The sequence below is a fragment of the Quercus suber genome, unplaced genomic scaffold (genome assembly GCF_002906115.3).
Source record: "Quercus suber isolate HL8 unplaced genomic scaffold, Cork oak 2.0 scaffold_227, whole genome shotgun sequence".
In the NCBI taxonomy this organism is placed as follows: domain Eukaryota; kingdom Viridiplantae; phylum Streptophyta; class Magnoliopsida; order Fagales; family Fagaceae; genus Quercus; species Quercus suber.
Window position 1 is genome coordinate 165776 of NW_027069685.1, and position 15551 is coordinate 181326.

At 36.0% G+C, this 15551-nt stretch overlaps 1 protein-coding gene across 1 annotated transcript; it reads left to right on the top strand.

Annotated features, from left to right (window-relative positions):
- Window positions 1-5039: 5039 nt before the first annotated feature.
- LOC112027616 (protein RSI-1-like) lies at window positions 5040-6033 on the top strand. The gene is made up of 3 exons (XM_024060274.2): window positions 5040-5318; window positions 5487-5508; window positions 5632-6033. Exons 1-3 carry the CDS (start codon window positions 5241-5243, stop codon window positions 5811-5813), a joined length of 282 nt encoding a protein of 93 aa, XP_023916042.1. The 5' UTR covers window positions 5040-5240; the 3' UTR covers window positions 5814-6033.
- Window positions 6034-15551: the final 9518 nt, after the last annotated feature.

A 15551-nucleotide genomic window follows, 5' to 3' on the forward strand; every position in this document is an offset into this window, starting at 1 on the left:
ATTTTTTCTTTTTTCCTTCTTCCCTCTTTTTCCTGGCGAGAACCTAGGACTTCAAATCTCCAGTTGCCTCATTTTCTAATGGGTTTCAAAAAAAAAAAAAAAAAAAAAAGCACCCTTCTTCCTCATTTTCTCAGTAACCAAACAGGAAAGATCAAAAAAATAAAAGCCAGATATACTGGGTATCAAACCAAAAAACGGCACCTGAACTTGAAGCTACGATCAGTACAGTAAAAAAAAGGAAAAAGGAAGAAGCCGTGGTCTCTTCAAATCAGATCTGCTTGCGGTGACCAATATATTTTGAGCTGTTTCTTTGATATTCGAGTTTTTTTTTTGAAGAGCATGCCCGAACTTGATACTGAATATATAGTTCCGAATTTATGTTCCTTGCACCTGATTTTCTCTCGCAGATCACGACGATTCGTTTTGCCAAATATTATTGGAGCGAACTCTGTAAAACTTTTTAATTTGATCAATAACTCTGTTTCTCTCTAGAATAACTCTACCTGAAAACCAAAATAATTAGAAATAAAGACAAACAAGTTCAAACTCACCTTCAAGTTCATCAAAAAGAATATTTTCTTTTTGCTGTCTTCAACCTGAAAATTTTAATTTCAGGTTGTCCGAGCACTTTTTTCTTTTAATCTAAACATTATCAAACACTTTATGCCAAATGAAACGAGGGTAGGTCTCTTCAAATCAGATCTGATCCGTTTAGATTCCATAGAATCATAGATCAGAAAAGAAGAAAAAATCATAGATCAGAAAAGAAACAATACACATACATACACACACACCCAAGGACGAACGCAGGATTTTAAGTGGGGGGCCGGAGATAAGCGAAAAAAAAAATTTCAAATACGCATCCATATAATATTAATAAACTATCAACCAAGACAAATACCAAAAAATCATTGTTTCTTAATATATTAAGATACAATTATCTACTAACAAAAAAAAAGACATGAAACACTATTGTTTCTTTATACAATCATCTATGAAAAGGGAACTCGACGCTCTTTCAAATCTTCAAAATCATCTAGATTGAATCCAAACTAAATGTCGAACTATATCCTTTTCAATGTATAACATCAAAGAGTCTTCAAAAAATCATCTTCTATTTTGTTTTGAAGGTTAGTTTTGACAATTTTCTAACAAGAACTTTTTTTAAGTTTTTAACTTTAGCTTTTTTTTTTCCTGCCACTTGCCCGTTGCCCAACCTCACTTGTCCCTATTATCCCAACTAACAGTCAACAAAGGAAAAAAAACTAATCTTAAATCTCTACAAACTCTACTCTCTGTCTCTCTGCTCTCTCTATCTCTCTTATCTATATAAACAAGAGAGAGAGTCACAATTCACAAACATTTAAGACGTGGATTAACGCCGACTGTTTAGGATGTCAAATTAGACAAATCTCAAAATTTTAAATAAGGAACCTAAGGGACTGTAATTAAGTTTTGCTCTATATATATGTATGTGTGTAAGATGGATTCAAGTTACACCTGATATAACTCTTGTAAAATTACACATTTTTTACTTTATAGATTCATAATAGATCTAATGGCTAAAAATATATCATTAAATGCAATTGGTTTCCACCTCATTTATAATTAATACTAGCATTTTCTCATTCTCTCCATATTTTTTGTTATAAAATTCATATTTTGAAAATCCTACTGTTGAATTCCATGATCTATATGTTTTTAACATTCATGCCAATTTTCATGTGTTATTTACTATTCGATCTATAAACTCATATTTTATACATTATTTTTAATTACAAAAACTTGAATTTACACAATTGATTGATGACATGGCTATTAATCTTTAATCGCCTTGAAATTTTGCAAGTATAAATAATATACAAAGATAATATAATCTAATAGTGAACTTTTTAAAATTTGCAACTAATTAAAAAATAATTGAGTAGTGTAATATTGTTTAAAGTTACTACATGTGTAACTTGAACTCAACTTATATGTGTGTGTAATTAGTATATGATAATAAATACATTTATCCCATTAAAACACGACAATTAATTAGTAATACTTTGATGTAAATGCAAAGTTTGGTAAGGTGGAAAGTTAAATAAAGAAATTTTTAAGGAATGTGCCACATGATAAAACATGATGCTCTCTAATATGAAGTTTCTAGTTATGAGAAATGATATGTCTACAATATTTTTACAACAAATCCTAAGTGGCAGGTTGTTACTAGTTGTTTTTGTTGGGGCAAAAAAGTAATTTTAGTGTTAGTTTTAAATTTGAAATAATAACAACTAACCATCTGTGAATTATTATAAAAATGTTGTAGACGTAGTATCTCCCTTCTAGTTATATGTGTTTATTAACAATTAATATATGATAATAAACGCATTTATCCCATTAAAACATGACAATAATTAATTAGTAATACTTTGACATAAGTTTTCGTGAGGCGGAAGCTTAAATGAAGAAAGCTCTAAGGAATGTGTCATGTGCTTCTTTCCACATGAATTTCTCCATGCGGCATACTTTTCAAAGGACCTGAATTTATTTCATTTAGTGCGCTGTGCAAAAAGTTAATAGTCTTGGAATGTTGGCTGGTTCAAATGAAATGGGTCCTCAAAGTTGATTTTTATCAATTTTGTAGAAGTGTTGTCTTAAAATCTAGGGGCAAAATGGGTATTTGCCTCTAATTTACAAATTATGCAACAAAATGCTCATATTTTAAAATTATTTAGCAAAATGTCCTTGTTTTTTAAACTCGATTATAATAAAATCAAGTTACAGATGACAATATCAAGTTCTATACATATTTTGCCACTTAAATTTTTTTGAAAATTTAAGGATAACTCAACATTGCTAATGTTGAGTTTTATTTAAAAATATACATAAAACTCGATTTTAGGGATATCGAGTTTTACACAGGACTTGATTTTGTTAAAATCGAGTTTCAAAAATAAAAATATTTTGCTAAATAGTTTCAAAATATGAGCATTTTGCTTCATAGTTTATAAATTAAGGGTAAATGCCCATTTTTCCCAAAATTTGGACCTAATCTTAATATGTCGTTTCTTCCAGGATGTAGATAATCACTTCTACTTCAAGAAAGTACCAACATTTTGGATCCATTTTCATGAGCCGTGAAAAATCCAAACACAAAGAGAGCACCTCTACTCAATTTTCATCGGTTTTGCAAAAATTTTCCTATCTTTTGACTTTACTATTCCGTCTTTTCCACCTATGTTTGTTCAAATGAGGCTTCGTTGAAAATATCATGATGTATACTTTCTAAAGCTATCCACTTTCTGGTTCCGATTTTCATGTTTGGCAGACTAGATGCTTTGGATAGAGTGTCAAAATCAAGTTTTTATTCACAGATTTTATTTTGATATTTTTGCAAATTCTTTTTGTTCAGGTGGAAAATTCTCCCATCCAAGTATGCCAAACTTGGATTCATCATGAGATATTTCAATTGACTCCTTCTTTGGGTCAATTGATGGCTGTTTGATTATAATTTAATCAAGATTAAATTATTATCAAACTTATGAACACCTATTCTCAAAACTGACAAAGTGTTGAGCACTTTTTTTAGTATTTTCGTGACATAGTGCTCATTTAAAGTCTAATATGATCTCTTGAGTAGTCATGTTAAAATTGAATTCAAATATCTTTGATATGAGCTTGAATTGATCATGATTGAACAATCAGATATTTGGTCAAACCCGAGTTAACCGTTATCAAACTTGTGGAAAGTGTTTTGCCGTATGGATTTTAATATAAAATGATGAAATTTAGTGATCAGGGTGAGATTTTGAATAGTTTGACCATCAGTTAACTTAGTCAAAGCTAGGTCAACAAAGGGCATTTTGGTTATTTTGACTTTGAACCTTTAAAATTGATTAATCCAATATTCGACTGGGAGAAATTAAACTATTTTTTTTTACAGTTTTAGATTGAAATTGGAATTTTTGCATGTAAAACGATGACGGACAAAATATGATACTCGCAAAAGGTTTGTGGAGGCTTTGCTTTGCTTGATTCTTTTGGCATTGTGTAGATCGATCATAAATCTTTCGAGTGACATGCTTTAAGACTCAAAAGGTGGCCTAAAAGATTGATATTTAAGAGGCGTTGTGCATGGATGACTATGTGGGTATGCCCATTGACAAAGGCTGGGGGGCAAATGCCCCTACCTCCCCTGAAGCTCCTACCTATTATTATAAAAATAAGTATTTAGTTTAGTTTATCCTCCTTGATTAATTTAAAAAAAAAAATTTCCCCTTGAAAAAAGATAAATATAATTTTGAAAAAAAAAAAAAAAACACAGAGATAAATATGATATTTCCTTGAACTTGAAACTTAACTCATGGTGAATTTTAAGTTCAAATCGAATTTATTTTTCTAATGACATTTAAACTCCAAATAAACAGGTTAAATTTAAATAAGTAAAAAGAAAATTATTTTCTCATGACATTAAATTTCTAATGCTTGATCCCTCTATTATTATTATTTTTTCCTTCAATACTTGACTCTTTCATAGTTTTAAATCCTAGGTTTTTTGCATGAACTCAAATTGCAAATAATTAAAATAATAGAAGAAGAAAGTTGAATTCTACATAATTTCTTAAGAGCAATCAAGTCAATGTGACCATATACAACTTTCTAAGTATATTGCTATACTTTTAAGAATAATTTAACCTAAATATGAAAAATAAATTATAGTAAGTTTTTATTTTAGTCATATTAATATTGGAAGGTGGTGGTGGGTCTATGTGGGACACCCCTCCACCAACCACAACTCGCCACATGGGCGAGTTGTGGCATTTGTTGTGCCACTTAAAGTGGCACAAGACTTATTCTTCCTTAATTGCATATTGATTATCCCCAAATATCCCTTATAATTTCACCTCTCCACCAATTACAACTCGTCACATGAGTGAGTTGCTGCATTTATTGTGCCACTTTATGTGGCACAAGACTTATGCTTCCTTAATTGCATATTGATCATCCCCAAATATCCCACATAAATATCCCTTATAATTTCCCCTCTCCACCAACCACAACTCGTCACATGAGCAAGTTGTTATATTTATTGTGCCACTTTATGTGGCACAAGACTTATTCTTCCTTAATTGCGTATTGATAATCCCCAAATATTCCTTATAATTTCATTGCTTCAGCATCTCTCATTGTGCTTTGTGAGAAAATTATTACTTCATTAGTTTCGCACTAGAGTTTAAGCGGCCTCTAATATAGATATGGCAGGACGTTCGTACACCTCTCTGTTGTTGCTGGTTTCTTTACTTCTCTTAATCACATTCTCTGATATTGCTGAGGTACAACACTTTTCTCGCTTTTGTTTTTTGAAATCGTGTCTTCAACTCACATTTTCAGATGTTTGCACACTTGTGTGTCTTTACACAGTCTCTTGTTTTTCATATTTTGTTACTCTAAATGGTTTATGCTTGTGTCAAATTCTAATGTGTATATATTTCATGAAACAGGCTACAAAGCTTCGTACTTCAGGTACATATTTGTACAGTTCTTGTGCTCAAATGAAACACATTCTACTAATTTTGTTATTCTTATGAAGAAGTACATGATTTTAAGTGATCTGATGAACAGTAATTCTCTAATTGTGACATACAGATTGCAAGCCAAGGTGTACCTATCGTTGCTCGGCAACTTCGCAAAAGAAGCCATGCATGTTTTTCTGTCTAAAGTGCTGCTCCAAGTGCCTCTGTGTTCCTCCTGGCACTTATGGCAACAAGCAAGTTTGCCCTTGCTACAATAACTGGAAGACCAAGGAAGGAAGACCCATGTGCCCTTGAAATTCTTTTATACGATGGTAATAGCACAATCGGATGGCAGTAATGGCACATTTATTCTCTTGCAGAGACAATCTATGCTACCCAAGATCTGTATGGTACATATAGTGATGTAGTTTTTGTTCCCTTCATCTGTTGTGAAGGGGGCACTATTACAAGATGCACACCTGGTTGCCACCTCATTTTTATATTGGCTTTTTAATGAAAGACTTAATTAATTATTTCTCTCTGGCATTTGGACCTAGCATACCTTTACGTTGAAAGTCAATGGACTCTATAAGAGTATTGATTTAAGAATAATTTTAGAAATTTTTTATGGAAAAAAAAAATTGCGACAACTTTTTATATTTTCCATAAAAATGATATCATAACTTTCTTAAAATATTTAATTAAAAAATGCGCTAAGGATATCCGTTAATAAACCAATCTATACTATTTATAACAGGATTCCCCTCTTTAGGCTAGATTTTTATTTGATTTAAAAATTACCTTAGACCCTATGTTTAATAGGGAAAAAACTATCTCCAACTCTATGTAAAATGCCTAAAAAATAAGACACTCTCCTAACAAGATTCTACTCTTTGGACTGGACTTTTATATAATTCAAAAATACTCATAGAATATATTTAATAGGGAAAAAAACTTGGGAATAACCTGATAAAAATATATTTTCAACTCCACATAAAATACCTATAAAATAGGACATTCTCCTACTAATCAATGTCTTTAAAATAAACTTATCCAAAAAAATTCTTCTAAAAAAAAAAAAAAAAAAGGTTTCCTTAATTCCTAATCTCAAGTTTTTTTGTTTTTTTTTTTTGTTTTTTTTTTTTAATTTCCAGTTTTCTCGTCCATATTCCTTAAATTTAGGCACTACCGTATATCCTCATTGAAACACCCCACGTTCCAACTGAAATTCAAATAAAAATAGTAAGGACTAGAATTTTAGCCCACCAACTAAGGTTGTCCACGGGTCAGGTTTATGCCCAACCCGAACTCAACCCGACCTTATCTGGGAGGGAATATTTCGACCCACAATTGACCTGAATGACATTTCAAATCAACCGGGTCGGGTCGTATCGGTTTTTGGGTGAGAATCAGTCTATTTAGGGTTTTTCGATACCGCCAGATTTTTGTCGAAATTTGGCCGGGTCTCGTTAGATCTGGCCAAATCTAACAAGATTTGGCCGATAACTCGTCGGATGATCTATGGAAATATGGCTGAGATTTGGCCGAGTTACAGTCGGGCTTAAGTTTAGCCGAGTTTGAGTAAATCTAGGCTAGCTTCGCCGAATTTAAGCATATCTGAGTGAGGATTTAAGTAGATCTGAGTAAAGGAAAGGCAAACATGGCTGGATCAAAGCTGAGAAGCGCCAGATCGTCACTAGATTTCGGCCTTCTTTGAGGTTTTGTCAGGTAGCTCGGGTTTTTGAGGACGAAACCCGCCATTCAACCCGCCGAAATCGGGTTCCAAAGGTTAGGACCCGTCACCGACTTGTCGGAGGTGTCAGTCTAGTCATGATGGGTCGGTTCTAGTCGAGTTGGTCGGATCCGACAGGTTCTCAGTTTGCTTGGACAGCCCTACCACCAACGATTGATGATGGCCTAACAAGCCCAAAATAATATATTTGTTAGAGAGTGGATTTTACAAGAAAAAGACTCTGCAAATCAAGTATGGGCCTTAATTGATTGGATTCATACCATGACAATAAGAAAACACAATCTAAAAAAAATAACAATCCTTGGTCAGATTAAAGGATGAAGTGTTCTTATATTCACTCAAGTTTTTCTAAGTACAAGATGTTCCTTCTTTTTTTCTTCCTTCCCAGATTACATGCCCCATTTTTCACGGGGGCCTTTTCCTTATATAGTTCTTCCACCCTCATCCTAGCCTTCCACTTGTTGATCATATAGGTCATTTCTTGGATGCTTGTCCCATCAGAAATCTCCTAGAAGATTTGTGGATAGTTGTAAACTAAGATATCACTATTCATGTGTCATCTCCACATAAATGCGGTCAGGTGGTTTGGTGTAGAGCATTTAATGTAATGGTAGCAGCATTCTCCCCATATATTTCCTCCCTTGTTGTTAGCTACTTTCCTTGATGTTTATCCTCAGAGGAACAATTCCCTTTTGTACAGAACTTCCGAGATAGTTGGGCTCCATCCTGCCATAATACTTTCCAAGGAGGCTCGACTCCTCGGGAACTATCGCCCATCCATTATTATCTTCCCTTATCCTCGACTAATTAACCCCACAACTTATCAAACTTTTTAACCATCCTTGGGCTCCTACATGTCCTCCAGCACGGTCCACTGCCCAATACTCTTGCTCGGCCTATTTATCCTCCCAATAGCCCTTCAAAACTCCACCTCTTTTCTCTCCTAAGGGAAGTGGGGTTTTGATTTTTGCTTTCGAACTTCATACATGTAGTGAACATTCCCATGTGATAACGTCTTTTCACTTGCTCTAAATACACTCTTAACGCTTTGGCATCTATGACGCCCTATTAATTGCTTTACACGGCGCTCTGTCTCCCACATTCTAAGGTGCGATGATAATCCTACGGTAAAGATTTTTCATGGGGATTCGAGCAGGAAATTTCCCACTCCCTTTGCCTTCCTATATAAAGGAAGCGAGGGGGGGGGTCCATTTCTTCCATTTCTTGAATCTTCAGACTTTCAAAGAAGCGATTCGAGGCGGTCCTTTCCTACGTCTCTGTAAGTACCATTTAGTTCATATACTGACTTTAGGTTCCTATTCTTCCTCAGCCTATAATTCTTTTCCTTATTCTTTAGTAGTTTTTCCCTCCACCTCTCTAATGGGTAGGTTTGCTTGTCTGGTAGATGCTCCTGAGGGCATAGAAGCCTTTGAAACCCAATATAATATACCACCTGGGGTTACCATACAACATTGCCTTCTAGGGGATTGGCATGCTCTTAGGCCAGAAGGGGCTATGGTGATCCCTATGATAGCTTTTATAAAGGGGGGAATGCAAATCCCTATGGGAAGGGTGACTAGGGAATTTTTAATTGCCCATAGACTTTGCCCAACCCAATGTTCCCCAAATCTATTTAGGATACTAGGTAGTGTTGATGCCCTTAACCAAAAAATGGGGGTAAACCTTACCCACCATGATTTTAACTGAGTATATAATTGTCAATACCTTAAAGACACCGAGTATTACCTCAAAACTAGGGTTCCCTCGGTCAAACTCATTTCTTGTCTCCCCGAATCCAACAAGGGCTTGGACCAAGACTTCTTAATTGTCTTAGGTGAATGGCACAATGGCCTACATTGTCCAACGCAAGATGGGCAACTAGGTGGGGCTTTCTAGGCTTAAGCTATTGGAAAATCTGGTTTTGTATCTCATACAAAACACACAGCAGAAGAAACAAACACAAGTCTACTTCATTCATGAGAGATAACATGTAACCTTGAATTCTAGAACAAAGAATAGAAAGCGTACCTTGATGCAATGTAATTCAAAACCAAGACTTGAGAATACCTCTAATCTTCATCCCAATTCCACATGGTACTCAAGAAGTGTGGTCTCTCAATCAGTTTACACGTATATGTTCAAGGGAGAATAAGAGAGTGACTTACACTCACATACACACCATTTCCATATTCTATTTTCTATGTTCTGAAAATTCTGTATGTTTTTCTCCTTATACATAACTGATTATCTAATTGAACTAGCCTTTTGGCCTACCCAATTGGGCTTTAGTTTGTGGCTTTAGATGAGACTAAAGGGAACAAATAAGACTCCATCTCCAATGGGCTTTAGGCTTACCTGTTAACTCTTGACAAGTCCAAAGTTACCATTAATAATATTTAATACCACTATATAAATATAATTGCACTCTATGCCTTATTAATAAATTATATCCCAAGACTTTAAGAATATCATTTGACACCTACATGAAATATCCATAGTGAATAAAGTCATAATGAATTGTCACTTTGTAAACAACTATTTTATCCTTGAGTATTCGGTTTAATCTTTTAGTTATTCACATTTATTGAAATCCGATTTCAATAAATATAAGCTTTAGTAACTCCTTACTAAAGTGGCGTCCTGAATAACCAATTTCCATTAAACTTATCTCAAGGGGATATTTCATGTTCTATAAAAGCAAATTATGGATTCCATCTTGAGAATATGTATTCCCTCAATACTACGTGTGGTTACCCAATATATTGAGGTTTTGATAGTGAATATTAAATCTCACTCCTGATATATCAAAGTAATCTACATTTTATGATCAGGTTCACTATCCTCTCAGGATTAAGAGTCTAAGAAATTAGAAGTCGTGAGATTAATTATTTAGGTGACAGTTGTTGATTGAATAATTAATCTCACAATGTTCCAGTTCAATATGTCTTAACTCTTAAGACATATCAACACATCAACTAAAAGTCTTCACTTCCATGATCAAGACAAACCATCTTAGTTGATATGTTATAATCTTAGCAGATGAAATGTCCAATTTCATCACCGACTACAAACTATATTTTGAATTTACAAGAAACTTGTGATGTATATCTTCTGTAACATTTTAATCACATAAATCACATACAATGCACCTCAAGGATTATGATAATGTCCCATTAGTTCATTTATAAATTGTCTCATATAATTAAACAATTTAATTATTTATGACATGCCAATAAATTGGATTTTAGGGCATAAACCCCAACATAAGTAACCCCTTCAAATAATAGAAGCTTTAATCTTAAATCCCTCTTTCTTTTTTAGCTGTTGCATGTCTTCTCTCTTTCTTCTTTTAATCATTCTTTTGTTTTTGGATTTCTACAGACAAAAAGCATACCGCTCCCAATTTTAGCTTGTTTAACGAGGCGAACCTCACCAACCTCACCAGAATTTTTCAGTCTGAGATCTTTCTACACACAGACAGACAATTGTGTGTCGCCCATATAATCCTTGGGTACAAGCCGATTTCATCCAACTTTCAATCCCCAAAGAACCTCATCAATGCAAAGAATCCTCGGCTGAAGCAAATTCACGTTGTAGTACCTGCATTCCTTACTAGTCCTCCTTCTAAAGGTAGTCATCATGCCGTGTTGCCCGTTCAACACATAGTCGAGGACAAAGTAACCTCACCGGGTTCATCACAAGAGGAAGAAACAATCAAAATCATTGAGATGGTAGATTTTGAAGGAGACTTTGAAGTCTTTGACCGACCAGACCCTATAGATTCTCCAAGCACTACTTCTAGGCCTCTACCGTTCGCTCAAATTAGCATTAACCAAGAGATGATTGATATTCCAAAAGTTATGGTACTCCAACATAGGAAGGATACCAATCTACTTGAGCTATTGGAGTCACACACAGGGGGTCCACACCTAAGGTAGCCATCCAACCTCGACCTCCAACTCCCCTTCCTACCCATGCTTCCCCTTCCAAACAACCTAAAAAGAAAAGAAAAAAGGATATAAAGGGTAAAGAAGTAACCGAGGAGGGTGAAGTTGTTCCCACCAAAGTCCTCGAGCCCCAAAAAGAATGCAAAAGTTGCTAAAGTAGCACTGAGAAAAAACATGGCAGAGGACTCGAGCATAGAGGTGGTCTCTGAGCGCTACCCTAAGGTTCCAATTTGGAACCCATCACTTGTGTTGGATGGAGCCCCTTTTCCTTTGGACTCCACCATTAGAGACTTTCAGAAGGGAAAAGCAAGCTATGTGGCCAACACTTTAGAGCAGCCCCTGCTTTTGCCATAGGACATAGCTGACCTAAGGTCTTTAAAAAAGCACGAGGTTTTCCTAACCCTGAAGAGGGACCTTGCCATGGTATGAGCCTCGACTTATTTTTGTACCATTTATGTAAATATTCTTATTTTAAAAATTTTACTTCTAGGCTATTCCTCACAATATTGCTTTCTTTCAGGCAGTCCAAACGACAAACATTACTGAGGAATGGGTGGATCAGGCACATTTACAGTTGGAAGATGAGGAGGCACGTCGAATATCTGCTGTCAAGACTCTGGCCATGGCGAAAAAAAAAAATTAAAGACCTTGGCACAAAGCTAACCAAGGTAGATAGAGAAAGGAAAAGTGCTGAAGTTGCTTTGGCCAGTGCTGAGAAATAGGTTGAGGATTAGCGTCAGCAATTTTAAAAGGCCGAGGAGCAGCTGGCTATTACCTGGGACCAGATTAAGATTCAGAAAAAAAAGAGCTGGAGAAGAAAGAGGAGGCTCTTACTCAGGTCGAGCAGTTTGGTTATGATATTGGAGTGAAGAAGACAGAGGATGCTTTAAAGGCCCAAGTCATAGGAGTTTGCCGAGGTTATTGTCTCTAGGTATGGACTGAGACATTGAACCTGGCCGGAGTTGAAGCTTCCTCGGATTTAAGGAAAACATAAAACATCTTCTATCCTCTAGCGTTACGAATAGTACTACCTGAGCTAACACTATACTCCTCCACGTGAAAGACGGATTGCTACCTAAAGTTGCTTGTGAAAACTCACAATTAGGAAAATATTTTGCCTTTAACACTCGGTAAGCCAATGAGTTTTGTTTTTGTTGCAACCTCCATCCTTGCTTAGCTAAAAGGGCCAAATTGAATTCTTTTAAACTCTTAAAACCCATCCCCCTGCAAGCTTTTGGAGAACACAATTTCTCCTAACTTAGCCACGCTACCTTCTTTTCTTCCTGCTTTTGACCCCACCAGAAATTCCTAATCATACTTATTAATTCCTCACAAAAAGAATCAAGCAATTTGAAATAGCTCATAGTATAAGTTGGAATTGCTTGGGCCACTGCTTTGATGAGTATTTCTCTACCTACTTTGGACAACAACTTCTCTTTCCAACCAACTAGCTTCTTCCTCAATTTATCCTTGATATCATTAAAAGTATTACGTTTGTTCTTCCCTACTAGAGAAGGCAAGCCAAGGTATTTCTCATGCTGCTTGATTACCTGTGCCCTAAACTTATTCTTTATCTCTTCTTAGATCTCCCTTGGAGTGTTACTACTAAAAAATAGTGAAGTCTTGGCTCGGTTCAATTGTTGGCCCGATGCATCCTCATAAACTTGTAAAATCTTTTCAAGCTCATTGCATTCTGCCATGGAAGCTTTACAAAAAATCAAACTATTATCAACAAAGAATAGATGAGATAGCTTGGGGCCTCCCCTACTAATTGCAATACCACCCATCTTTCCCTCCTCCACTGCTTTCTTTATTAAAGCTAAAAGGCCTTCTGCACACAACAAGAAAAGGTAGGGAGACAAATGATCCCCCTATCAGATTCCCCTACTAGGGATAATACATCCTCGCAGCTTGCCATTAACTTTGATTGAAAAGGATACAGTAGTGATACACCTCATAATCAAAGCCCTCCATTTGTCATCAAAACCCAATTTTTGCATTATTTTCTCCAACCATATCCATTCCACCCTGTCATAAGCCTTACTTATATCCAGCTTTAAGGCCATCTACCTAACTTTGCCCTTCTTCTTCTTACTGATATGGTGCATCATCTCAAAAGCTATGAGAACATTGTCAATAATCAACCTTCCGTGCACAAATGCACTTTAGGTATCACTAATAATAGAGGGAAGAACCTTTTTTAACCTGTTAGCAATAGCTTTAGAAGCAATCTTGTATATCACATTACAAAGACTAATTGGTCTATATTCAGTTATCTTCTTTGGTTCTTTACATTTTGGAATAAGCACAATATGGGTTTCATTAAAATTTGGAGGAGAGATACCTGAGTTTAGGAAATCCAGAATTGTCTTTATAACCACATCACCAACCTTTGGCCAGAAGTGCTAAAAGAACAAAGAAGGCATACCATCTGGGTCTGGAGCTTTCAAAGGATACATCTGCTTGAGCGCTATCTGAACTTCTGTAGCAGTGAAATCTTTTGTAAGAGTTTGATTCATTGCCGGACTCACCTTGTGCTGGATAGCCTCCAATACCTCTGTGAAAACTGTGGGATTGCTTGATTTAAAAAACTATTGTAGTAATCCATTGCAATGCCTTCAATTTTATCGTCCTCCTCCTACCATCTCCCATTTGCATCTAACAGACCATCAATGTAGTTCTTTTTAAATCGGGCTGACGCTTTCTCATGGAAAAACTTAGTGTTGCTGTCCCCAGATTGCAACCAATTAATGCGAGATCTCTATCTCCACATCTTCCTTCTCAAGCCAAAAATTCAAGTCCATCTGTGTCTTCTTCATAGCTTGGCTTTGTTCTATTGAGAAAAGTTGTCCCTCTAACCATTCTAATCTTTTTGTAAATTAGCAATGGTATGGCTCACATAACCGAACTCCATTTTATTCCATGCATCAAGCTTTATCCGGCATCACTCCAAGTAGCTAGTAATTATAGAGTTTGAAACCATAGACAGGCCTTCATCCCATGCTTCATACACTACCTTCTCACATCTAGAGTCCTGTAACCACATTGACTCGAATCTAAAAAAATTTCCCAACTTCCTCTTTCTAGGCTTTCTTTCCAAGTGCAGTGATAATGGGGAATGATTTGAGGCAAATGAAGTGAGATGATACAGTTTGGCTGATAGGAACAAATTTAACCAATTTGTTGTTGCTAGGGCTCTATCCAATCCCTCCCGAATCTGTACTCCATCTTCCCTTTAGTATAACCACGTAAACTTTAGACCCACAAACCCTACATCCTGAAGCCCACACCCATTGATGATATCCACAAAATTCCCCATTTGTTGTCGTGGCCTACTACTCTTTCCCTCTTTTTCATTCGATCTTGTTGTCTCATTAAAGTCTCTAATGGCTAACCAAGGCAAATCAGAAGTGCCGCTCAAAAATTTGAGTTTTTGCCACGACTCAAGTCTTTTAGAAGTTTTAGGTTCCCCATAAAATCCAATCAGGTGCCACCACCCCATATCGGCTCTTCCATCCACCATAGCATCTATACGTGACTAAGAGTATGATTGGATATCTAGTTTCACCTCTTCCTTCCAAAACATCCCTAATCCACCACTTTTTCCCCCCACTAGGAACAATTAAACCATTTTTAAACATACACCAGTCCCTCACCTTTACCATCCAATACAAATCTGATTTCGTTTCCATAAGAAATACAATTGCGAGATCTTCTTTATTGACGACCCTTTGTAAGGCCTTTAATGTTCAAAGGTTCCTAAGCCCTCGGTAGTTCCAGCTTAAAAGACTCATTGTTCCTGGCAGGGTTGCATTGCAACCTCCGCCGATATAACTTAAGAATCCATAAGAAAACATGATGGCTTCGATTCATAATTCCCTTTGATCTTCTTTTCGTGCACCAAACCATCCTCTACATTCTGTGGTTAATAGTCATTCCTCCTTTTCGGACCCATCACCTCAAGCACATGATTCTTGGATTGATTGGGCTTCTGTGCTATTCTGGTCCACGTGCTTTTAGTCAGCCCATTTTGCTTCAATAGAGAGTCCAGGAATGGTACGACTTCAGCAAGAAGCTGTTTGTTTCTTCCCCGTGCTCTATCCCCTTTCTTGTTGCTTCCACTTTTCCTTCCTTTTTTATCTCTATCCCTATCTATCCATCCTATTTGAAATCCACCATCCGATAAACTCTCACTCTGAATCAAAGATTCCGACTTATCTATAACCAGGTTCCTCTCCACTTGCGTGACGTCTGCCACTATAACTGGAACATCCATAAGCATCGTCATCTCTCCATTAATCTCGTTAGGATCATCTAATATCAAACTTGAATTTGAATTCCCTTAGAACCCGT

What these genes read in the sequence shown, in the direction of transcription:
- LOC112027616 (XM_024060274.2), top strand. Translation starts at nt 5,241, where the DNA reads ATGGCAGGACGTTCGTACACCTCTCTGTTGTTGCTGGTTTCTTTACTT. An exon ending in CATTCTCTGATATTGCTGAG is followed by an intron (nt 5,319 to 5,486) that starts GTACAACACTTT and finishes TTCATGAAACAG; the next exon opens with GCTACAAAGCTTCGTACTTC. An exon ending in TACAAAGCTTCGTACTTCAG is followed by an intron (nt 5,509 to 5,631) that starts GTACATATTTGT and finishes TGTGACATACAG; the next exon opens with ATTGCAAGCCAAGGTGTACC.